Source organism: Amblyomma mixtum, chromosome 7 (assembly GCF_055824585.1).
Source record: "Amblyomma mixtum isolate Tamu chromosome 7, ASM5582458v1, whole genome shotgun sequence".
Classification (NCBI taxonomy): domain Eukaryota; kingdom Metazoa; phylum Arthropoda; class Arachnida; order Ixodida; family Ixodidae; genus Amblyomma; species Amblyomma mixtum.
The window spans coordinates 140,488,828-140,513,726 of record NC_143018.1 but is presented as its reverse complement, the minus strand read 5'-3'; the positions used below and the strand labels follow the sequence as shown (position 1 = coordinate 140,513,726).

General features: G+C 47.7%; 1 protein-coding gene across 3 annotated transcripts in view; it reads right to left on the bottom strand.

Moving 5' to 3' along the window:
- Nucleotides 1–7,900: 7,900 nt before the first annotated feature.
- LOC149337714 (uncharacterized) overlaps nt 7,901–24,899 on the bottom strand; it is a 149,976-nt gene continuing 132,977 nt past the window's right edge. For all 3 annotated transcript variants that reach the window (XM_089553479.1, XM_089553477.1, XM_089553478.1), the window contains one exon: nt 7,901–8,239. Coding sequence is in view for 2 of the 3 variants with exons in the window: in XM_089553477.1 (XP_089409603.1) it covers nt 8,196–8,239 (44 nt within the window). In the remaining variant the exon portion in view is untranslated. The remainder of the gene's footprint in view (nt 8,240–24,899) is intronic.

Here is a 24,899-nt window from a genome sequence, read left to right as displayed (position 1 = left end):
TTCAGATTATGGGGTGTCCTATTACTATAGGGGACAATCACCAGTCAGATTTTTTCTCGGATTCTACCTTCTTGGGCTGTTCTAGCCTTCAATATATGGAGGAGCTTCTCCGCCATAGCGCCACGACAGAAACAAACTTTCAGTACCCTGCCGGCCTGATCGTTGAGGTTCACATGCAGCAACTAAGAACGAAAACCACGCAAAGGACGATACACAGGGAAGAAGTAGACAGGACGAGCGCGGACTTGCAACTGTTTATTGAAACACATCGTCCTGTCTACTTCTTCCCTGTGTATCGTCCTTTGCGTGGTTTTCGTTCTTAGTTCATGGATTACCAACTAACCCCCCATCGTACACTCCTTCACATGCAGCAGTTTAGCAGTTGATTTTTCCAAGGCTTCTCTCAAGCAGAACGTACCTGAGTAAAACATGTTTTGGGGAAGGCTGATAACATTCTTAGTTGATACCTGCAGCGAAGAAGCACAAATACACTGAGAAGGAACACGCAAAAATACACGGACGAACGCTGCACTCACAACTGGTTAATTCGGAAATATTTGGGGCACAAAAAAGCTCACGCGTCAACGCAGAACAGAGAGGACAAAAAACAGAACAACCACGCGCTAAGGTAACACCAGAAAGCATCTTATCATATTGCCGCAAAGAGGGTGAAATCTGAAGTGTGCATAAAAATCGAAGCATCACTAATAAAGCAATCTGCTCTTTTCTTTATATGAAAGGCCTCCAGGTGTTCACGTGCCGTTTGATACTTGCTTCTGCCTAGAATTCTAACACTGCCGAAACGTGGCGAACATGTAGTGTATGACTGGCAGTGCTTAATCAAGTGCACATTTTTTTTTGTGCTAACTTAGCCGGTTGCCGGTACATCACCCCGTTTGGCCGATGTACACTTTTACACACGAAAGCTGCAGCTCGTATACCACCCCAGAAGCGCACTGCACATAGGGCGCGGTATGTTTTTGACCACACCCGCTTCTTCTTTTCTCACTTCTTGAAATACGTGGGCACACCTTTGAAAGCTTCACCGGAGCCAAAAAAACGTGCGGTATCCCATACCTGTTTGCCACCCTCTTCATGTTATGCGACACTGTGTAGGTAGGGGGCAACTTCTAGGCGCAGGTTTCTGTCCCTCTCCTTCGTCTTGGGTTTCACTGTGCGTGCCTTCACTTTTTCAGGCGAGCTTCTGTAAAACAAGTCACGACCTGTAGGCCGCTGACAAAATTCTAGCCAATTGGTTCTCAAAGCTAGACGGCCGTTCATGTACGCACGATTTCTCAAGCGCCGAATCCAGAGACAAGCTAACTATGCTTTTTTTTACCAACCTTCGAATGAGTAGAGTCTTAAGTCGAGTTTCTTCTGTACACGAGGGGCGTACATCCAACAAGCATGATCTCTGCCCAACCTCACCCGAATATCTAACAAACGGAAGTTCGTCGTTATCCGGTGTCTCATAAGTGAATGTTAGTCCCTTTCCATGCTTTCTAAAAGTATCTGAAATCCTGTTAACAATAGCGCCGTAGCGTAAAGGGCTATGCTTGTCCAAAAAAACAAAAAATAATCAACACATCGGCACACTTTGATAAACTCGTCGACGTTAAAAACAGCGCTTAAAACTTGGTGAGTTCTGGCCGCCAAAAAAATGTCGAATAATATGGGCGTAACGCAGGATCCAATGTTTCTGTAAAAATATGTGATTGCTAAAGCGATAAAAGTTCATTTAAGGTAAAACTCTAAAAGAGTAAAAAAATTGTCAACAGACATGCTCGCTGAATTTTGGAAAGGCGCAACACCACTCTTGACAATCCATTGTCTCAAGGAAGCGAACAGCTCTTGGTGAGGTGAAGAGTAAAACAGATCCTCTGCATCGACAGAAAATGTAACCCGATGTTATGGTTTGTCTTGAGAAAATTACCTGCGTCCTTAGAATTTTTAATAAGAAACGGAGGGTGAACAGTAAGCTGTTTCAAATATTTTAGGAGAAACTGGCTAACATATAACTGCCAAGAGCCTGTTTGACTTACAACAGTCCGAAAAAGGACCCCGTGTTTGTGCGTCTTAGGACTAAAGAAAACATTCAAAACATTACCTTTAGACTCAGTAACTCGCGTAAACAAACTTTCATTCCCAACATCCCCGCAGAAGTCGGCAGTTCTTTGTTTTGCCGTAGTAGCATGGCGCTATAAAAGGGTGAAATTCTTTTCTACCGCTTGAACGGCCTTTTAATTGGAAAGACTTTTCGGTAACACCACAAAGCCTCCTTCTTTGTCCGCTTGTAAAAGCGACAACTCATTGTCAACAAAATGTGTCACCACCCTCTGCAAGGACGTTCTTCCTAGACATACCAGCTGTCTTTAGGAGGCAGTCAACCCCTTCAAGCAAGCACCTCTTCTGTTGTTCCACATGCGCTTTCCTGGCTATCCGGCGATTCAGGGCAGCCAGGTCTTGAATAGGAACAGTTGGGTGTAGTCCGTACTTAGGCCCTTAGCTGAGCAGCCTCTGTATATCCTTTGGCACGTGGACCCCGCCCAACACTGTGAGGCTTCAGCTGGAGCTTGAACATGACAGTGAGGCATGAAACTTGAGGACTTCATTTCTTGTCTTGTACTTCTCTGGTTGCCGGAGAGCCCGCCCAAGGCAGTACTTCCACCACTGCTCGGTCAGTTCCCCCTAGAGGCGTTTGTAATGGCCTAGCTTGCATGCCGCGAGCCACTTGCGATTCAGAGCATAACTTGCGGATGACCAGTCGTGGAACAGTCGCACCTGACGCCGAAGCTCAGAACGTAAAACTTTGCAGATGCGTTTAACATGCCCCCAAGACGGTCTAATAAGGCCGAAAAGGGCACTTCTACCAAAATTCTTCCTTATCTGAGGCATACGGCGTTGTATCTGGCACGGCCCGTAGTGTGAACAATATTGTTGATGAGGAAATCGACGGGGGAAAGCCTTGATTTACACAGAAAGAAGGGCCAACTGTAGAAGAAATATAGTTGAGTAAAACACGTTTTTGGGCAAGTTGGTAACATTCCTAGGGACAGGCTTTTCCTTTCTTTAAAACCAACTTTCATATCGTTTCATTTTCCTTAGGGCCCATACGGCGCGGTTCAGGTATCCACCGAGATATGAGAGAGACAGGCGTCGTTTCTTTTCTTTGAAACCAATTTTCTTTTTCTTTTCCTTCCCTTATGGCGCGGTTCGGGTATCCACCGAGATATGAGTGTTTCCTGGAGCACTGTTTGTCTTTGTTTGTCTTTGTTTGTTTGTTTTTTGCGCCTCTCCTGTGACGTCCTTCGGTTCCGCGCATGCGCAGCTGGGGCTAATTCTGATCACGGAGCATAGGCCAGACTCGAGTTTGGCTAGCCTAGTGAAGCTTTTCGCTTCAATATAACAGGTAAAGGCGGGCAAGTTGGTGGGTCGACCTTGAATGCATATTGGAACCGCGTGAACCACAACGTACGAAAAAGGAAACACGCAAGACAGACCACGGAACTTCAACTGAGTTTTACTTCAGAGGCACGCCACAATTTATGAATCTTCGTCATCATCGTCATCAGCCTGACTATGCCCACTGCAAGGCGAATGCCTCTACCATGTCTCTGCAAATAACCCTGTCCTTTGCCAGTTGCGGTCACTGTATCCCCGCAAACGTCTGAATATCATCCGTCCACCTAACTTTATGCCACCCACTGCTACGCTTGCCTTCTCTTGAAATCCACTCCGTTATCCTTAAGGACCACCGCTTATTTTGCCTTCGCATTACATGCCCTACCCCAGCACATTTCTTCCTCTTGATTTCTACTAATATGCCAATAACCCGCGTTTCTTCCGTCACCCACTGAGCTCACTTCCGACCTCTTACATATAAATACCAGCTGAAACCAGCAAGACACACGACAAAGAAACGAGGACACACAAGCGCTTACTTCCAACTAGCGTTTAATGGGTGAAAATTGTGCTAAATACTGATTTCTAAACAACAAAGAGAAAATATCTTTGCTTGCCACTTCTTCAAGAAGAGCAACTCCGCATCTGACAGAAGGATTGAAGGCGCGCTTGCAGCCCGCCCATCTCAGCAGCCTCCTTGATCTCCCGCACTATCTGATCCGAGTGCCTGCTGATTACCGAACAGCTTGCTAAGTCCGGAGTGCACTGCTATTCCTTCCCTTTAGTTCTGTCCTTGATGATGCCTTTTCGCCGGTGCAGCGCCAGGTTGCCTGTAACTGTCTCGAATGTCCTGTACCGGTGTTCTTTCAGCCGCCCATTCAGGCAACGACCCGTCTGGCCGACGTAAACCTTGCCGCATGAAACGGGAATGGAATACACCACACCCTCCACACAGTCGACGAAGGGGTGCTGATGTGCCGTGTTGCACCTCCGTCTCTCGCCATCTACCTTGTTAACACGGGCGCACAGAGTGCCTAATCTCACAGGGGCCGAAAAGATGACGTTGACCTCACTATACCGGCCAATCTTCTTGAGGCGGTGTGACACATTGTGTATACACGGCACAACGACCACTCTTCGTTTCTGCGGTGGTTCTTCGATCCCGTTGCTGGCTCGTGCTTCTTGTTTTACTTCCGTTAAGCGGCATTGACTAACAGAAGTAACAATGCCCGGAGGGTACCCAGCGTCAAGACGACGAGCAACCTGACCGCAGAAACTTTCTTGCATGGAATGAGCGCAAGATTTTTGGATAGTGTTCTTCAGGCACAGGCCGGCGATCCCTCTCTTGGTCAGCTTGGAATGGGCCGGACGGAACGGTAGCAGCCTCTTGCAGCTCCGAGGCTCATATTTCCAGAAAGTATGACGTACTGAAAACCTGAGCCTTAAATTTAAAAACCGGAACGAACCTTCTAACGGCACCTCGTGTGTCACTTGCAATGGCTACAGGCATTGCTTAAAGATCTCAATTACATCCGAGATCACGGTCTCAGCTTCAATATTCGTCGTTTGGCCGAGGAGGACTAGGTAGTGGTCTACAAAACGAAATACCTTGACCATGGCAGACTTTGTTAAATGTGTTAGGAAGCTTCTGTCCTTCCTGGCTAGATATAGGTCGCTGAGAACTGGGCGATGCAGGGCCCGATGCAGATCCCACTCTTTTGCGTGTACAGGTTTTTTGCCACTGCGTAACAGTTCATTCCTAAGTTGCTTACTTTGTGTACCTCCAGTCAACTATTGCGCATCCTCGGCGTCGCCCCGTGCCAGCACATGCGTTTGCACAACGATCACTGAGGCTGGTCCCAAACCACGACACAAAAATCTAGTTCTAGTAACCTTTGTTTCTGTACGGTGGCTACCAAAACGTGTAGCCACCGTACAATCTGCACTCTGGCAGCGCAAACCCCCAAAAAACACAGCCTAAAACGGCACTGAAAGCCGCGCAAACCGCGTACGCCGCTCCGCGCGCGAACGGCCACTACTTCCAGTGCCCCCGCGTTGCTGCGGTCTGCGCATGTACTAGAGGGCGAACATGATCTGTGCGCGCTCTCCGCCGCCGCGGGCGGGCAGCGTCAACACATAAAATATTCTTACACCGTGGTTGTGGCTTACCTCAAGTAGTTCGATATTGCAGACAGCAGTTGTGGACTTGTTCTTAATTGTACAATCTCTTATAAACAAGGTTATGAGTGCGATTTGTTTGAGTGGGTGTACGGTCACAGAGCTCTATTAGTTTTCAGCTCCTTGCACCGTTCCTAAACCTCGTTTTGTCTATTGCCCGTTTCCTAATTTTAACCGCAAAGATGATCAAGCACTGAGAGATACTCTGTGAGATTCCTTTGACGAGTTCGAGCAAATTAGTTCAAGTAATGTCCATACTTTAACACTTTCTTTCAAAAACCAGACAAAATGTGCATCGTTTTATCCCTTTAAAACAAAGAAAAAAGAAAACTGCCATTCCCAGGCTGATTGTAGAAAATCGTATTTATCACACCGCTTCGCTAAATTGTTCGAATATGTTCTGGCGGCCCTGCAAGGGTCATTCTGTTTATCAGCGCCAAAAAGGAGCTTCATGTTAAAATGAACCCTGCAATTTTTTTTATAGTGTTCCTTTGCCCAAATTGTTCAAAGCTATATCCCGCAATTTTGGGGAGTCTATTGTATCTCCTTGGTCCACTTCGGGTACATTGGTAGTAAACGATGTTGCATCCTCTAAACCACTAACTGAATCTGCTTTTAACGAATACTTCCTTAAGCTTTCGCCTCAAACAATACGATAACTTCAGCTTTCGCTTCTGAAACACATTTTTCAATCGGCGATATGTCACTGCCCCCCGATGATATACTCAATATGATATTGAACTCAGTTGCCAAGAAATCTGTGGTCCTGACGACATTCTTGTTTTATTTCTCGTTCGTTACTCATGCAGGTACATTGCTTGCAGGTCTTGCAGTTCTTGCAGACTTTGCAGGTACATTACAGCTATAATTAAGAAGTGTCCCACAGCCTGCACCCTCCCTCCATCGTGGAAACGTGCTAAGATTCTCTTCCTACTGAAATCTGGTGATGTAAAATTATTCGCTATCTGCAGGCTTATTTTGTTAGCAGCGCATTCCTGTAAACTACTGGAGCACGCTGTCTTTAAACATATCGTGGAATTTTTTTTCTAATAAAGCAGTTTCCAGCATGATTTTCGTTGTTGCTTCCGTACTGCAACACCATTGACTGAATTCGTGCATAACTTCAGCAATTCTCAGGATATAGATGATCGGGCTGGTCCTATCTTGATAGACTGCGCAAAGGTCTTCATTACACTTTTGCACCCTAAACTAATGCTCAAGCTGTCCGCTGTACTTAAGAACTCTTTCCTTCCTAACTGGATGTAGGACTTTCATTCCAAGAGCTCCCATTACGAACACTTAAACTCTACCAACTCATCTTCAGTTACTGTTTCATCTTGGGTTCCCCTAGCACCGGTCCTTGGTCCTTTTCTGTTCCTCCAATATATTAATCATCTGCCATTTCACGTTTCAGTAAAGATGCGCCTTTATTCCGATGACTGCGTTTTATATAGAACCATAAAATCGCCAATTGATCAGGTTATCCTTAACAATCCATTCGCCGATTTCTGCAACCGGCAAATGAATATCAAATTTTCTAAGACCGCCTGTATCTATTTTTCTAAACGTCCGTGATACAGATATCTCGGTCTCTTGCTAGCACACGACATGTAGTCATTGCATATGCCATCTGTAAATGGCCCTTAAAAGTCTAGGATATTTGCGCCGCACCCTGCGCGCTGCTCGAGAAACTAAACTGTTAACCTAAAAAACACTCATCTGCCCATCCTCGAGAACGCTTGTGTTGTTTGGAATTCGTGCAAGTAGTGCGTTATTGTGACGAAGTGGTGACTGCAGTCCTGAGGGGAAGAATGCAGCGAATGTGGCTTCTAAACAAATCTCTTTAGTGGCACTGACCTGGGCCCGCAAAGGACCCGGCAAGACCCAGGTTGATCTAGCCGAGCTGCTGTAAGGCCTATTTTTGCTCGAGGTGCGTCACTCGAGAAATGACTTGATGCTCAGTGCCACGGTTAGTAGGTGGCATTCAGATTTAATTTATTGGACTTTATTACATTATTATCTGACATGCTCGGCAGGTGGGCCACTCGCTTTTTATGACACCGACGGTAGGACGCCGGGTTAAGCCGGAAAAGGGATCACTACTGCCATCGCATTAAAATGATGCCAGTGTTGGAGCCCCAAATACTGTGGCCGAGCAGCACAGTTATTTAACGAACGCAAGGCGACAGATTCTACAAATATTCTCCTCTGCACGCGAAAAGACAGCCAGGAAAATCCTGAAGCCATCGCCGCGCCCCTGTAGCCTCAGAACCGTGGCCACAAAAGGTTTCTCCGGGTATGGAGAGAGTCAGCACAACGCTAAAATCAAGAAGTAGTTATTAGCGAGAAACGCAGCAGAGGCAACAATGTGACATCTATTAATAGGAAACTGCAGCCAATGGCTACTCAAACAGCTATGAAACACGTGCATTCTGAGAGCAGCTGCTGTATTAAAGAAAACAGTCCTCTAATGATATTTGTGCGGCCTTGGTCGTTGCGAAAATTACAGTTCACGAAATCCGCTGATACAAAGTATACGATTAGTAAAGCGAGAGTTAAACGTGTGATGCTATAGTTCTTTGACGACGTGAAGCTGGACTGCCTTGTTCCAGGTGCTATGATGGCTTCCGGTGGAGAATGCAGGCCGCAGCAGGAACAACTGCAAATAGACCACATGTAAGTTAGCCCGTATGACGTGTCGGAAAAACTTGGTCAGCAAAGCAGCTTGCGTTGTCATATGCATATGTGCTGCTCAACTATGCACCGGCTCCTGATTCCCGCATGCATGAAGTGAGTTTAAGTAAAAGTATTAGTTACGGGACTTTCTCCTGAATCGACGTGGATAACATTGTTTTACCACACGGAATATTATCCAAATGCGAGTGGGTGCTTCAGACAATCCTGGGTGACATGGTGGCGTCTCCTGTAAGGGCGCCTTGGAGACGACGCTGTCCTCGGGTGTGGTACAGTAAAGGTTGTGAGTTGTTGGTCGCTAGGCAGTTCGGTGCAAAGAAAACACATTCTTGGTTCCTAGCATACTATGACTCATTCTCTGTATACAGGGGGACCCTGTGTATATACCTCTGGCCGCCAAGGCTTTTGAAGCTACGGTAGTTACCATTTATTGCCTACCCAGTTTATGAACGTCCAATTATTTAGAAAAAACGTTTCGGTGCACCTCGTGACGTGAGCGAGCCGATAGCTCGTCAACGGACGAACAAACGACGAAGGTGCTTCTTTTCGGACTCTGTGTGTGCAGATCGATTTTCGCACCGACGTTGCACCTTTTCTGCACATCCTTGCGCTTCGCTACAGTCAAACAACTCCTTCAATTATTGCTAGAAAATGCCTTGGCACTCTCAAATCGAGGTGTAGCAGCTCGCTCCACAAAGCAGTGTGAGACAGGCGTTACTGTAAGAAGTATTTTTGTTTTCTTTGTCGATTGTCACCGGTCTATTTTGTCATTTTTTTGTTGTTTGTTGCATGGCACCTGCCACCTCACTTTCTTTTTTTCTGGCGTCAGTCAACATTCCGTGTGCGTCACCTGACATTCGCTTTGTCGCTCCATTGACGGGACACCATGTCTCTTTTTTTCTAATTGCTTTTAGTATTAACTGACATTCGGGCTTTCTTTTTTTGATCTGTTCATTATTCTATTTGGTCTGGTGTTTGAGAGGTATGTTGAGGAGGCATTCTTTCACCTTTTCTGTTATTATTTGCTTTTGGCTTGCGTGTTCGGAGCTACTGAGAATGAAGAAATAGGGCATTTTGCGCCCCTACCCACATGCATGGCGTTGTGCCCCGCAGCGCATGCATTTGTTAGGTACAATCTTTCTTAAAAGTAACCAGGCCGCATAGTTTGCTTCTAGCTCGTACAGTGGAGCCCTTGCAGCTTCTCTGAAGCTCAAAAGGGTCGTTAAAGGTAAGGACTGGGGATCTTCTTACCTTCCAACCCTTTTTGATCTATAGGAAAGCCACAAGGGCTCCACTGTACGAGCTATAAGCAAACCATGCCGCCTGGTTACTTTTGACAAAGGCTGTACCAAGTACAAGCCGAAGTACGGGCCCTGCTGGTGTGTTGTAACCAGTATTGAGCGCGGCTGCATACGCGGTCAATTCTTTAAGCGCAACCGTATGCCCGCTTAGACAAAGTTAATGTAGCAGCTCTGAACCAGCTGGTTGCGCGCCAGCGCCTTGTATAAGGCGCTGGCGCGCCTTATACAAGGCGCGCCTTATACCACTTGGAATAAGAGCGCAAGATCCGTCAGAGCGAGTGTTTTCCGTATGTTGCTTCCCACGAGCGCCACAAAAAAGCCCCTGTCATGGTTCACTCGGCAATCAGCTCCTAGCCGAACTGAGACGTATTGTAAGGGCACGTGCAAAGTATTTTGCACCTGAAGCATGAGATGCTATTAGCTCCCATTCTGGGTACATTTAACTGAAAATCGCCCCAAGCAGCAGCGAACCGGGGTCCAATATGATGGCGAACCCAATGCTCAAATTAGCCGAAAACTTCTAAGCTTTCGTCAGAATTTTAGCCAGAAGGGACAACTTGAGCTCCGAGCTGGATTTGAAGCAGCGCGGGCGGCAACAGAGCAACCCAGTTTTTCGATACCTTATACTATTCTCCGGTCACTTTAGCCTCTCCAAAGGAGTTTTCTAACTGGTAGCCTTTGCTGCGGTCGTTTCGCGGCTGCAGTTGCTGTGCGAATAGCCGGTTATGTAAAGAAATAGACAAGACAAAGGTAGCATCATGTGAGGGCACATGGAGGTGGGGAGGGGCCGCTAATACCGACGCCACTGAGGCCGATGGAAAGCGGGTCAGTGGTGTGGCGCGTCAAACTGGGAAGACAGCGAGGCGCACTGAATCCGTTGCGTGTCCCGAGAATCACAAGCTAGGCTACGCGAAGGCACGTAAAGGGCCAAAAGCGGTGAAGGACGCCAAGCACGCTACTCAGATTGAAAATCAGCTGATGATGGAGGCCGCTTAAGCCGGGAAAGCAGCCAAGAAGAACAGCCGCTATGCCCACTTCGAAGACCAGAAGCGGACGAAGACAGGGCTACGTTTAGCAGACAAAGCGCGTGCCCTGTACCACTGTGCAACTAGTCCCATTTCTGAGCACTCGCTACCCTTTGCAAAAATGAGCGTTGAGTTTCTGGTGCCGCGTTCATGCATTCCTTGTGACGCATTAGACAGTCACTACGAAGTCAGGTATTCATGTCTTTCAACGATAAAAACTCAGCACAGACTCTCTTGCAATGACACACAAGATTTCCTTATGTCATTGGCGTTCAGCGATTCAAGTGGCTCTTCTCGCTGATGGCCCCCTGCAGCAATACATGACTAAAAATTCCCATGTGATTTCACAAGAATTTCTCTCATGCCATTGCACATAAAGAACGCTTATGTTGTTTTCATGCATTCCTTTGTGATGCAGGAAGCGCCGAAGGCATTAAGGAGGGGGGGGGGGGGGGGAGGGAGGCTGCATTCTTTTGTGGCAGTGCCGGCAGTCTGGAGAGAGAGAGGTTGGGCATTGGGCAGTGAACGTTTTCTTGGAAAAAAAACATACATCATACTTGTGGACTGCAATTTAAATATTATACGAAAAATTCAACTCTTTTTTTTTTTGTTCTTTAATTTGTGGATGAGTAGTCGTCACCTCTGATCGTTATCCGGTGCGGTGAACGAATAGCGCGGTGGCGTTATATGAGTGACTAAAAAACGTGGCACTAGCAACAGCAAAGCGAATAACACGGGTTTTTTGTCCGCAAAGTGCACACTGTAGACTAGAAGACAGTAAGATACAGAAGTGAAGGAGGAAATATGAAAGGCTCGCTGAGACTGCGCTGTCTTCGAGCACTTTCTGTAATTAAGAACAAAGCTGAAGAAGGAGCGCGCAAAAGGAAAAAAAAAAGAGTTGACAAACATGCATTGTACCAATGCACAATATAAAAATAAAGACAGCGCCTATCTATAATTACCCTTTAATCAGTTTTTTTTCCTTATTTTTCAGACTCTTCATGTGCAGTCATCTCATCAGTGTGCTTAGATTATTAAAATGTTTAGCTGGATGTGAAAGATGTGTGTCGCAGCCATGTTCACAGGTTTCGAAGCTACCTAACTTATTATTCTAGTATTTTCTGCCCTGGAACGCAGTCTGCACCACGGTGTAAGAAGAAGCCGTGGTCTGCAACATGGATTAGAAGCGCTAATTGAGGAAAACGCGCAGCTGTTGTTCTGAGACGAAGTTTCCAAAGTGGTTTCATACGGCTAATGCGCTGCACGTCAAGGCGCGGCTATGTTGGGATGCCCAGAAGGCCTGAAAGCGCCTTCTGAACAAAGTTGTTTTTATGTGCGAGTATGTAGCTGCTCCTGCTACATTTCCACGCAATGGTAACCGGAATTAACTGCAGCCACACATATCAAGCCGAATAAGTTTGGCAGTTAGTATGTGTGTGCGTGGTGTATTGGTTAGCGCGCTTAAACGGTGTCGAAGGTCCGCTGTTCGAATCCCAGGATTTGTGGGGATTTTTTTACTTTTTATTTTACCTTTTGTTGCAGTACTGACCCTAATATTTCCATCGGGATTTGCAATTGCTGCTATGACGTGAGAGGGTAGAGAAGTAACCATCAGAAAAGCTTTCGTTTTAGAAAGCCATTAGGGATTGATGAGAGAAAGGCACTACGAAGTATTGAGTGAGGCATAAGATCCTAATATCAAAAGTCACTACAGTTTCTAAAGAGAGTCATTAGATGTGTTCCTATTCTGTATTGCATATGACGCTTACACGTACTCTACACGAAAACGCAGATTACTTTTTCGTAATAATTTTTAAGACATGTTCCGCGCTGCGCGACATTCTCACTGCTATATTTACAAAATACCGGACAAAAGTTATTGAATTAGTGCACCCTTTTGGAAATCTAATGACCATCTTTAGAAAGTGTAGTCACTTTTGACATTAGGATCTTATGTATTTCTCATGACTTTCTGGTGCCTTTTCCTGATGCATACTTAGTGACTTTCTAAAACGAATTGGCCACCGTTGTTCGATTATGATCTTAAAAAATGCTTTTCTGATGATTGGTTCTTGACTTTTTCATGTCGTACTGGGCGTTGCAAAACCAGATGCAAATAATGGGATTAGTATTAAAAAAAAAACGAGACGAAATAAAAAAGTTAAGCAAAACATCCTTGGTACAGACCATGGCTTATTTTTACACCATGGGGCAGACTGCGCTCTAGGGCGTCAATTACTGAATTAATGTCCCAAGTAGCGTCAGCACCTGCCAGCCAGGCAGCGGCACGCATTTCTGACATCCAGCTAAATGTTTCAAACATATAATAAACACACCTATGAATTGACTCAGCGAAATAGTGTGAAAAAGAGGAAAAACAGAGTAAGAGGTGATTATAAATAGCCGCTATTTTCTTTCTTTCAGATTGATAGACCGCATGTTTGTCACGGGTTTCTTCTTATTGCGTTCATTCTTGCACTGTTGTTCGGAGTTACACCGGAAACAGCACTGGCCTGCGCTCGCAGCTTGACGCACTATATACAGCCTGAGACTTAGTGAACCCTTCATATTTCGTTGTTCATTGCTGTATCTCAGTGTCTTGGAGCCTAAATTTTGCACTTTGCAGGCTAAAACCTCAGTTCTTCTTTTCACTGTTGCTGGTGGCACGCTTGTTAGTCAGCCATAATGACGCCGCCGCGCTGCGTTCACCGCGCCAGATAACAACCAGAGGTAACCCCATCGGAAATAAAGAACAAAGAAAAGAGACGAATTTTGTGTGTAATGCGTCAATAGCTATCCACAAACATATTGTTTTTTTTTTAAAGAAAACCTTCGCTTGCCAAGCCTCGCCTCTCTCTTTCCTGACTGCCGGCACTGTCACGAAAGGATTAGACACCACCCTCCCATCGATGTCTTCGGAGCTTGCTCCATTTATTTCATGCATTCCTTTGTGCATACCACAAAGAAATGCATGAAAACAACATAAGAGTTATTGATGTGCAATGACATGAGAGAAATTTTTGTGAAATCACATCCGAGTCGTTTGTGATATATACTTCTGCACGGAATTGTTGGTGAGAAAAGGCGCTTGAGTGGCTGATCACCAACGACATAAGGAAATCTTCTGTACCTTGCAAAAGAATCTCTGATGAGTTTTTATTGTTGCGATATATGAATACTTGGTTTCGTGGTGACTCTCCGATGTCCATAATTCAGCAAGCCAAACAATAATCGATAATTCAATCCATAATCGAAAAAGGCACGAACTGTCAATGAAGAAAAGTAAGAACATTTGGGTTTCAGTGCGCATCCAACCCGGCCCTGCGGCGTGCGAGTCGAGGATGATTCCACTGCGGCACAAGGGTTTTTTTCTTTTTCCTCTCTTTGAAGTTTGTAGCCTAATAAAGGCGCATCTAGAAAAGGAAGCGCTCTCTTGGGAGCGTACGTGATAATTATTAGGATATAAATTACAGATGCCGCAATTTACTGAGTACAGAAGTCTGTTTCCGGTGAATTTACTTCTTGCTTGGAGTCTCCTAGCGCCATCATGCGGACACTGTTGTAACTATGCGTCGCTGCCGCTATTCGTTGGCCTAATCATAAATGATCAGACTTGATCCAGTCGATGAGTTTATTTACATATAAATGAAAAGAATCAATAGCAAGCAACCGCACACCTCTCGGAACGCTCGAGCAGTCAGCGGAGCTAGCTGGTCGTGGTTCTGCGTCCGGAGTACAACTGATTCTCCCCACGCAGTCCAAAGCTCCTTCCAACCGCGGCACCTTTGTGGGGGGGGGGGGGGGGGGAGGCATCGGCGCCCGCGCTCATACAAAGAACTTCCGCTTTGGGTGAGCCGGCAAGGCTCCTAATTGATTTCTTCGGAAGACCAGAGCGCGAGCCTCCAAACGCCCCCCAGGCGCTCCCTGGTCCAGAAGGTCATCTGGCGGAAGGCGACAAGTGGGAGACATATTCATGGATGGCAAAAAAAAAAACACACTAATGGGCGGCAGGGTGAGCCCATCCTTCACCGTCGCGCCGGAAGGTCGCAACAGACATCGTTGAAAACCCCCCTCGCAATGTACGACGCTGGCCCAGCAAATTGCGCTATGATGCAAGCACAAATGTTTTCGCATTGCCGCACGTAAGTTGTCTGAAAAACCTCCTTGAATTTTTTTCTGTTCCACGCGATGTTAGGGATATGAGCCGTTTAATTGAAGGCGTGCGTAACGAAAGCGAGGTGAGTGAACAATGCTTCACAAAAAATGTATCGATGGCGATAGGCGCCCTCAACGTAGCTATGAAAAGTGATTTCTTCATTTTATTTACATCTCAGAGTCGTAAGTTTTACAGGAATTTCTGGACAGGCAAGGTGACCCGATCAAATGAAGCAGTTACTCACCACAGTCTGAAAAAGAAAAGACGTTTCGAACCCCTAACTGGTTTCTTGTTTACAACAGGGAGGACAGGAGCTGTTGCGAATTTTTATGCGAAGAATTTAATGTTTCTTTTTTCTTGCTCGAAGCCGCCGGCCCAAGACTTTATGACTTTGGCGACACTAGATGCGACTAGGTTTATTTGCGATGATCACACAGGCAAGGACATCTACATTGTTGGACATTGTCTAGTTACTTTTCCACTTTACGTCGAAGGTTGTTTGCAAGCTTTAAATTTACTGTCGGGTTCTTTGTGTTCTTTGGCAACAGCCGAGCACACTGCATGGCTTCCTGCTATCGCCTCCGCCTATTTGTTCCTGTTTCTGTGGGTGCAAGTCAGCCGAATATGAAGTTTCGTTTTCGAAGCGCTTCGCTTTCTTCCTGCTCTGAGCACTGCCGTCACTGCAGCGTGACGTCCGGCGGAAGTGTGTTTTCTGCCGGGGACAGGCTTTGGCAAAGCCATTAAAGTAGACTAGAGGGAGAACACGGCTCATAGAAACAATAGTCGACTTTTAGGGCAGTTCCCTGAGTACTGAATACTGCACTCGACTGCTAACGGAACTTCCAACAGCGACCGTAGTTTTTACACAAGCCGCAGTAATTTCCCAGCAGCCCCAGGTGCCTAGCATATTTAACGGTTCTTGCGCGGACCCAGAAGAAAGGTTCGACCATTTCGACCATGTGGCCGCTAAGCACTGGCAAGGCACCATGGAAATGAGGTACGCCTTCTTTGCCCTGAAGGGATCTGCGAGAGTATGGTATGGAAACCAAGAGCCCTGTCTAAGGACCCGGGATACTTTCAAGCGGGAGCAACTGAAGACGTTCGCGATTGTCTTACGCTATGAAAAGTCCGAGCTCCTGCTGCACTCATACATTCAATGCCACAATGAGTGCGTCGCTATCCATGCCGAGGAAATTAAACATCTCTGTATCGGCTGTCACAGTCGATAGAACATGACAACACGGTTGCAGGGCAAAGGAGCCTTCGTGCTTTATTGCGTGCTGGTTTTATAGCCACCACTGGAAAGAAGGGCGACCTCCTCTCCCCAGAAGCCGACTGTGTGCGCATGTCCCGTGGCTTCCGGGACGATGACTTAGCTACCGATACATCCTCCTTCGTTTGGAAAAAAAAAAGAAAGAAGAGGAAAAGAGAAGAAAACTCTGTTACAAACAAATCTGAATGGTGTATGGCCCTCCCACAGACGCCTTGTTGACTTCACTTGCATTGGAAATTTAGGGCACCTGTACAAAGTCCTTGTTGTACGAGAGCCGCCGAGGTGGTGCTATTTGTCTTGTTGATCTCCTTAGTGCTGGTGCTGGCGAGGCAGTGCGCGGGGGATCCTGCGTTGGAGGCGCTGTGCCGAGCTGTGGCATGATAGTACGCGACTGCGGTGGACCAGTGCGGGCCGAGGTTGCCGAATTGTCCGAGCTGTTTTCGTCGTCGACGAAGTCCGGCAGCTCCCGCTCAAAGGGTTCACTGGTCGGTAGCAGGTGCCGCCGGTTGCGTCGCAGAACTCTTCCACCTTCGGTGAGTACGTCGTACGACCTGGGAAACCTGGACTGACGCAAGATCCGAGCTTTCGGTGACCACGTGTTCTGCATCACCCGAACGACGTCACCTTTCTGCAGTGGAGCCAACGGCCGCTTGAGGCTTTCGGTCTGGCGATGCTTGTACACCTGGTAGTTGGCACTACAGCGCAAGTCCGGCAATGTGGTGCGAAGCTCGCGGCCTTGGAGGATCTCTGCAGGGGTTCCACCGCACTCTAAAGGTGTGGTCCTGTAAGCAAGAAGTCCCAACCAAAAATCTTGTTTAAGTTCGGTGGTTTTCTTTAGGATGCGCTTTACAATTTGCACACCCTTCTCCGCGAGACCATTTGATTGAGGGAATCGTGGACTCGAGGTGGTGTGTTTGAAATCATATCGCTTTGCAAAGGCAGCGAAGTCGTTACATGCGAACTGCGGACCATTGTCTGTGCATACCTCCATTGGTATGCCGTATCGTGCAAAAATGGAGCTAGTTGACTCTATGACGCTCCTCGCTGACAAGTCGTTAAGCAGTTCTACTTCGGGGAAGTTTGACAACGCATCGTATAAACACAAGTAGGATTTCCTACCATACTGGAAGATGTCGATGCCCACTCGGTACCAGGGCTTTTCAGGCACAGGACGCATTTTCAATGGCTCTCTTGGTTGGCTGTAGGCGTACTGCATACATACGCTACACTTCTTGACAAACGCCTCAATGTCCGAGTTCATTCCAGGCCAGAAAACTAGACGCCGTGCCCTGAGTTTGTTCTTATTAATGCCCATATGACCATGATGTATTTTTTCTAACATTTCCCGTTGTAAAGTAGTTGGTATTATAACCTTGCAGCCTTTTAGCAGGACGCCTTTAACTTCGGACAGTTCGCCCTCGCTTGACTTCAGCGGCCCTTAGATAGGAATACCATTACTTAGGCATTTTAGAACGGAGCTCAGATAAGGATCGTTCCTCGTCTCTACGGCCAGTCGCTTCCACGTGTCGTCGCTGACAAGTGAGCCAACCACACTTACGGCATGAACTTCCACGTCATCGCTCTGGATGCTCTTATCGTCCTCGGCGGGGGCCCTTGATAGCATGTCGGCGAGCAGAAGTTTTTTTTCCTGGAACGAAGAATATTGTGATCTCATAACGCATCAGCCTAAGAAAAAACCGCTGCAGCCTTGGCGGCATATCGCCAACTGCTTTTTTGTGGATGGCAACTAATGGGCGGTGGTCTGTTTCCACAATAACCTGCCGGCCGTAGACGAAGTGGTGAAACTTTTCGCACCCGTATACGATAGCCAGTGCTTCCTTCTCTATTTGAGAGTACCGCTGCTGCGCGTCAGTGAGCACTTTGGAAGCATAAGCCACGGGTTTCCAGGAATCGCTATGACACTGCATTAAAGCTGCAGCAATCCCATTCTGTGATGCATCACAGGACACTTTTGTTGGTTTTTTGGGGTCAAACATTGACAGGAGCGGTTGTTGGCTCATGCTATGGCATAGCAGTTTCCATTCACTCGCATGGTTATCTGTCCATTCAAAAACTGCATCTTGTCTGATTAGGCTCCTGAGAAGAGTCGTTCTTTCCGCCAGCGTGGGTAAAAATTTTGCAAAGTAGTTTGCGACCCCCAGCATTCGCAGAACTCCCGATTTGTCAGAGGGGGCGGGCATTTCCAACATACTTTTCACTAGTGAAGGGCTCGGTTTTATACCTTCTGCACTGATAACGTCGCCCAAGAACTCAATTTCTTGAACGCCAACTGTGCACTTCTCACGATTAAATGTGAGACCGGCCTGCTCAGCTGCTTGCAGAGCTGACCGAAGGCGTACGTCGTGCTCCTGCCGGGAAGTGCCCCAGGCTAGTATGTCGTCGCCGTACACTTTCACGCCGGGAAGAGATTCAAAAACTTCATTTAGTGTTTTCTGAAACACTTCAGATGCCGACGAAATACCGAAAGGCATCCGTAAAAAAACGATATCGACCGAACGGTGTTGCAAAAGTACAAATCCTGGAGGTTTCTTCGTGCAATGGGATCTGATGGAACCCCGAGTTTGCGTCAAGTCTGGAGAACACTGTTGCGCCCGCTAGCTCGGATTCTATATCTTCTCGCCTTGGCATTTCGTAGTGTTCTCGCTTAATGCATTCGTTTATCTTTCTAGGGTCCATGCACACTCGGATATTGCCGTCTTTTTTGCGAACGATAACGAGAGGACTCACCCAGTCTGTGGCTTCTGTGACTTTTGTGATGATCCCAGCCTTTTCCATGCGTTCAAGTTCTAGCCGAAGCGGTTCTCGCAGAGCCAGAGGTACCCCTCTCGCTGTTTGGACAACAGGTTTGGCGCCTTCGCTCAGGGCCATGCGGTATTCGCGTCGAACACAGCCTGTGCCGCTGAACAGGTGTTGGTAATCGTGAATGACTTTATCAGAACTGTTCACTGTTACGTTGTGAACTTCCCGCGGCAGAAGACCCAGTTCTTCGCTTGCTTCAAGACCAAGGATTGCTTGATTTCCTTTGCGCACTACAAAAAAGTTGCAAACGCTCTTTCGGTTATTCAGCTCCACTTGAGTTCTGAGGACACCCATATGTTTGATAATGCCGCCGCCATACGATCTCAGGATCACACTACTCGGCATTAATGATGGCTTGGGATTCATCTTCCTGTAAAGACCGAAGGGCAACAGGTTAGTTTGGGATCCCGTGTCCACTTTCAACTTCACCAGCAAACTGTTCATGCATACTTCAACGGTCCATTCACGTCGACTGCTGACGCTGCTAACCGACACGTCGAGTACGTTAAAGTCTTCTTCGGATTCTTGCAGTGCGTCCACCTGATTATTTGCCTTGCAGCAGACCGCGAAATGGTTCCTTGCTTGACACTTTCTGCATGTACGTCCGAACGCTGGGCAGCTTCGCGGCGCATGAGTTCGGCCGCATTTTCTGCACTTGAATTGCTTTGATTGCGCTTTACCCAAAAACGGGCTTTCCTTTCGCACCAAGTCCACCGTTTGCTGCTGGCGCTCATTCCATATCTTTTGGTGTTCAGCTGCGCTCTCAGCGGCTTTGCAGATTCCTTCTGCTTTTTTGAGGGTGAGCTGGCTGTCTGCGAGCAACTTCTCTTGTACTTTGCTATCACTGGTGCCAAAAACTATTTGGTCTCTAATCATTGACTCCGTCAATGAGCCGAAATTGCATGAATGGGCTTGAGTCTTCAAATCACGCAAAAAATGTTCAAAGGGCTCACCGGAATCTTGCATCCGTTTCCTGAAGATATACCGCTCGTGGACTTCGTTCCGTTGGGCAGCACAGTATTCTTCAAACTTTTTCACCACCGTCGCATAGTCGAGCTTGTTCTCGCCATCCGCAAAGGTAAACGTGTTGTAGATTGCGATGCCTTCCTCACCTGCGATGCTCAAGAGCAGCGCGGCCTTCGCAGACTCTGGTCGAGGTTTTTCGGTTGGCTCCGATGCAGTTAAGAAGAGCTCAAACTTCTGTTTAAAGAGCTCCCAGTGCTTGCTGATGTCCCCTGTCACACGCAGCGGCTCCGGTGGCTTTAGGAATTCCATCTTGTTGGTCGGTGGCATCCCACTTCTGACACCATGTATCGGCTGTCACAGTCGATAGAACATGACAACACGGTTGCAGGGCAAAGGAGCCTTCGTGCTTTATTGCGCGCTGGTTTTATAGCCACCACTGGAAAGAAGGGCGACCTCCTCTCCCCAGAAGCCGACTGTGTGCGCATGTCCCGTGGCTTCCGGGACGATGACTTAGCTACCGATACAATCTCCTTCAGTGTGCTGACCCAGAGGTCACGACGGAAAAGAAAATAAGGTTGATGATGCGTGCAGTCCAATCGCAACTGCTGGCTGGCCCCGTCCCCAGCCCTCAAAAAACGCCGAATTCGTTCAGGAAGCTTCTACTATAGAGAAGACCCGTGACGTCCAAGTTCATCAAAAGATACGCCTAGCCCAAGTCTGTTATCCACCGGGATTCAACGTGTGCGAGAAACGGGAACTTGCGGGCGATTATTCGTGGAGTTGTCCGTGAAGCACTGCGCCAAATCCGGCCATCGCCAACCTAGCATCAGGTGGCATTGGGCGCTCCTAAGGCTACGACACGACGTACGCCGCCGCGGTTCGCAGAAAAAAGCGCCAGCTTATCCCACTACAAGGGCTTCATGTACTCTGCCAATGACCCCAGTCGTCTGCCTGCCCACTCATGCTTCAATAATCTGTGCCTAGGAAAGCAAACCTTTTTAGGACCCTCGATCAGCGTCGTCCGCTCAGCTTCCCTACGGCGAGGCTGGCCAAATAGTTCGGCATTGCCCATACCGAAGAACTAGGCTCTAAGGCTTTTTCTCCGATCCACCGAGGACACATCGCGATAAGCGACCTCGTTAAGTAACAGCGAACCTGCGCGACCTGCGAATACCCGCAAAGCCGTTCATAAACGTGCCCGTCGCAGTCATCTGCGCACTGTGGTTCACCACGCCGCTGCTACGCAGCGCTCACTGCAGAAGAACTTTAAGCCCCATGGGAGAAAGTAAAGAGAGCAGCCTTTCGAGTTAAGGTTGTTTCCTGGCTACACGAACAATATCCTCCACAAACCGCGTCACATGACCACACCGCGTTTATGAAGAAGCCGCACCAACGACGACGACGCTGCACAGAAATAAGCTCGACTACGACCACACCCAACTTGAAAAGGACGCCGACGCCTAGCGAGATGAAAGCGACGTGCCACAGCCACTGTCAAAGCCCCAAAAATCCGAGACCGTACCGCAAGGCCTAAGTGCACTGTAAGGACACAAATACCCGATCTTGAAGTGGCTGCCCACGATCACACGGTAGCTGCGCTAGTGGACACAGGAAAGGTCAACTCTGTCGAACAGTTAATCGTTTGCGGCTTTGCTAAATAAAGTTACTATCATTTCGGACGGTCCGCAAACCTGCACTGCTGGAGGCCACCTTACAACACGATCGGCACGATGCACACAAAAGGAGTGACTGTCAACCGACATACTTGTCCTGTGACCTTCATAGTGCTGCAGCAATGTTTCCGTGACGTCACTCTCATCATGCGTTCGATGGATGAAGCCACCCCTTCGATGGCAAACGTGGATAAGTGCGTTTCCATGGGCATCCTGGTTGAACAAGTGAGCGTCCCACCACGCCCAAGCGTCACGGCCAACGTTTGTCAGAAGTATGCCAAGAACATCGAAGCCGAAATCGAGGGGAACACGGAGTTGCTAGACCGAACAATGGGCATCGGAAGAGACATCGTACATTTCCGCAATGGCATAGCTGGCGTGCTACTGAAAGACTTTGGCGATGAATGCTGACCTCTGAACAAAGGCACGACGAATGCAGTTTTCGAGAAGCAACAGACATACGATATTCCTTTACTCCATCTGATTTATCTAGAAAATACCTGCATCCCCAAGGTGAAAAATTTCCTTTCGACATCAACCCAGCGCTGCCAAGGCACAGAGAAGACCAGATCCGCAGTCTGTTTCCTGGTTACAGACACTACTTATCATCCTCGCCATATCTCCAACAAACGATAATTGCCAAGCATCGCGTCATAACCGACAGACACGGCCGACCTCTCAAACAAAGCCCCTACCCTGTGCCATCGCGAGAACGCAAAGCTATCAGAGACCAAGGGGATGAAATGATTCGCGATGACGTCATTCAGCCTTGGAGAAACCATTTTGCACAACCAGTCGTTCTCGGCAAAATGAAAGACGAAAGTGTACGCTTCTGCATCGATTACCGCTGAGTAAATAGCATAACTAAAAACGGCGTCTACGCCCTCCCGATGGTCCCGCCGTGGTGGCTCAGTGGTTACAGCGTTCGGCTGCTGGCCAGAAAGACGCGGGTTCAATCCCGGCCGCGGCGGCCGAATTTCGATGGAGACGAAATTATAGAAGCCCGTGTATTGTGCGATGTCAGTGCACGTTAAAGAACCCCAGGTGGTCGGAATTTCCGGAGCCCTTCACTACGGCGTCCCTCAAAGCCTGAGTTGCTTTGGGACGTTAAACCCTAATAAATCAAATCATACACCCTCCCAGTGATTGACGATACCAGCGAGCCACCCTGCCACGCTAAGTACTTCTCGAATATCGACCTCAAAAGCGAAAACTGGCAGATCGAAGTCGACGAAAAAGACAGAGATCATGGCCTCGCCTGCGCCGAACTGGTTATTCGAGTCCAAAGTTATGCCGGTTCGGCTTTTAAGTGCACCAGCAACATTTCAGCTATGGACTCGGCGATAGCAGCCTTAAGTTGCAAATGTACCTCGTCTATCTAGGCTCTGCTGCAGTAAGTCTTCGCGACGATCTTTGACGAACACTTGAAGAGGCTGAAGGCAGTGCTGGTCAAAATCAAGTTTTGACAGTGACCGTGAAGGCCCTTCGCCTACAGCCTTCCTTTCCTATAGGTTCTGGTCCAGAGAAATGACAACTGCTTTTCATATTTTATGCATGAGAAACCCACGCAGGTACAGCGCCCAATACATGGATTTCAGTTCAAACCTCTCGGTTGGGCACACACCCTCCGTTGTCGGCTCACTGGCTTAACGGGCGACAAGCCGCAGCAGTGGCTGTGTGGTTACTTGTGTCGGCACCCCGGCCGCGGTGGTCTAGTAATTCACCTCCATTGAACTGCTCGAGGCCCGTAATGTGTGTGATGTCAGCGCATGATATGGAATCCCAGGTGTCCAAATTTTTCTGGACACTACGGCCCGCCTGATAGCCTGAGTCGATTTTAAATACTAAGCCCAATAAAGCGAACTAAACGTGTGGCATGTGGTGTCAGGAGCAAGATCTGCAAATCAGTTACACTTTTAAACGCCGCACTGTGAAGCAATGTTCCAAAGGCAAAAATTTGCTTTGACAATTCTCATTATCTTTCCAAAGTAATTTCTAAGAATAGCATGATTTATTTTCATGTTACGTTTTTCGATGACTAGGTTGTCTTGTGGGGTTTGAGAGTTGTGGAAATATTGGGGAGGACAAAGCGTTCCCGCTCGCTAACCGCAGAGGGATTCGTGCTCGAGGGAACAAAGGGAGGGAGGACAAAGCGTGAACAATTGTATGCTACTTATTACACTTGCAATAAACACATAGAGATGGCCAGCCAGCTACAGAACATCAACGAGGCATTCCTCGGAATTAGAAGGCTACGTAATAAGTGCTTCAGAATTGGCGGCTGGGGCAGGGGCACGACTTCGGGGGTATAGGCGGAGAACGTTTGTACACGCCGACAATGGCGGCCGGGTCTTCCCGTGCGCGCCGCATTCTTTGGGGCAAAGCCATCCCAGAGCATTTGCTGGGGGAGGAGAGGAGAGCGCGCATTTGCTGCGCTCGCTCCGCTGCCTGGAACCAGAAGTCCAGCGGCGAGGCCCAACAGATCTCCGTGCGCCTGCCGCGGAAGGTGACGAGAGCGTGCGGCTGCAACCGCTCGCGATGCTGGCCGGATCCCGAAGACGCTCACCGCCCTCCACTACGGCGTCTCTCATAGCCTTAGTCGCTTTGGGACGTTAAATCCCCATAAACTAACCAACATATATATGCTCACGTCCAAGGAAAGACACACACACGGTTCAGTTAGTTGTGTTGCTTTCATGAAATCACCATATTTCTCGCTAATTTTGTTCTGTTTTGCTGATCTCCACAATTTTTTAGGCCTTTTCGCTGTGACTGAATTCAAAATATTCTTTTACCAGTAATAATTCAGTCGATAATCATGTAGTAGGGCCAGAGACAGACTTCAAAGAAAGGTGTATTTTGAAGAGAATAAAAAGTTTAGTTTCATACGTTTGATTTTTGCAATGCTGCCAAGTAAAAAAGTTAGAAAGAGTATGCCGCGACTGCCAATCCGAGAATAGTTCAGCTGCTTCATAACGATGAAAAAATAGCAAATTGTGCATCTGGTTGTCACTGATTATAGAACTTTTTGTGCTCGAGCAGGCATCCTATACGTGCATGGCTCCAGAAAAGCACTTTCTTTTGTTTTCTTTTTCTAAACATGACTTATGTGTGAGCCACATGCCGTCGAGTATCGTCGTCATGACAACGGTTCGAGCAGAAAAAACTTCACTACCGAGCGGGATTCAAACCACCGCCGCCGAAAAAGAGCAGCATCGTATCCCGCTCACAGATAATTCGGTCACGGAAGAGAAGACAGTGAATTTGTGGGGCGTGATCATTGAGGCCGCCAATATTCATTATCAGCGAAAAAGGAAGGAAGAGATGTCGTCAGGAAAGCGCTTTTTTCAGTGAGCTTTGCAACACTTCTGACTGAAAACAAGACGTGTGTAGTTCGCAAGCAGATATCCC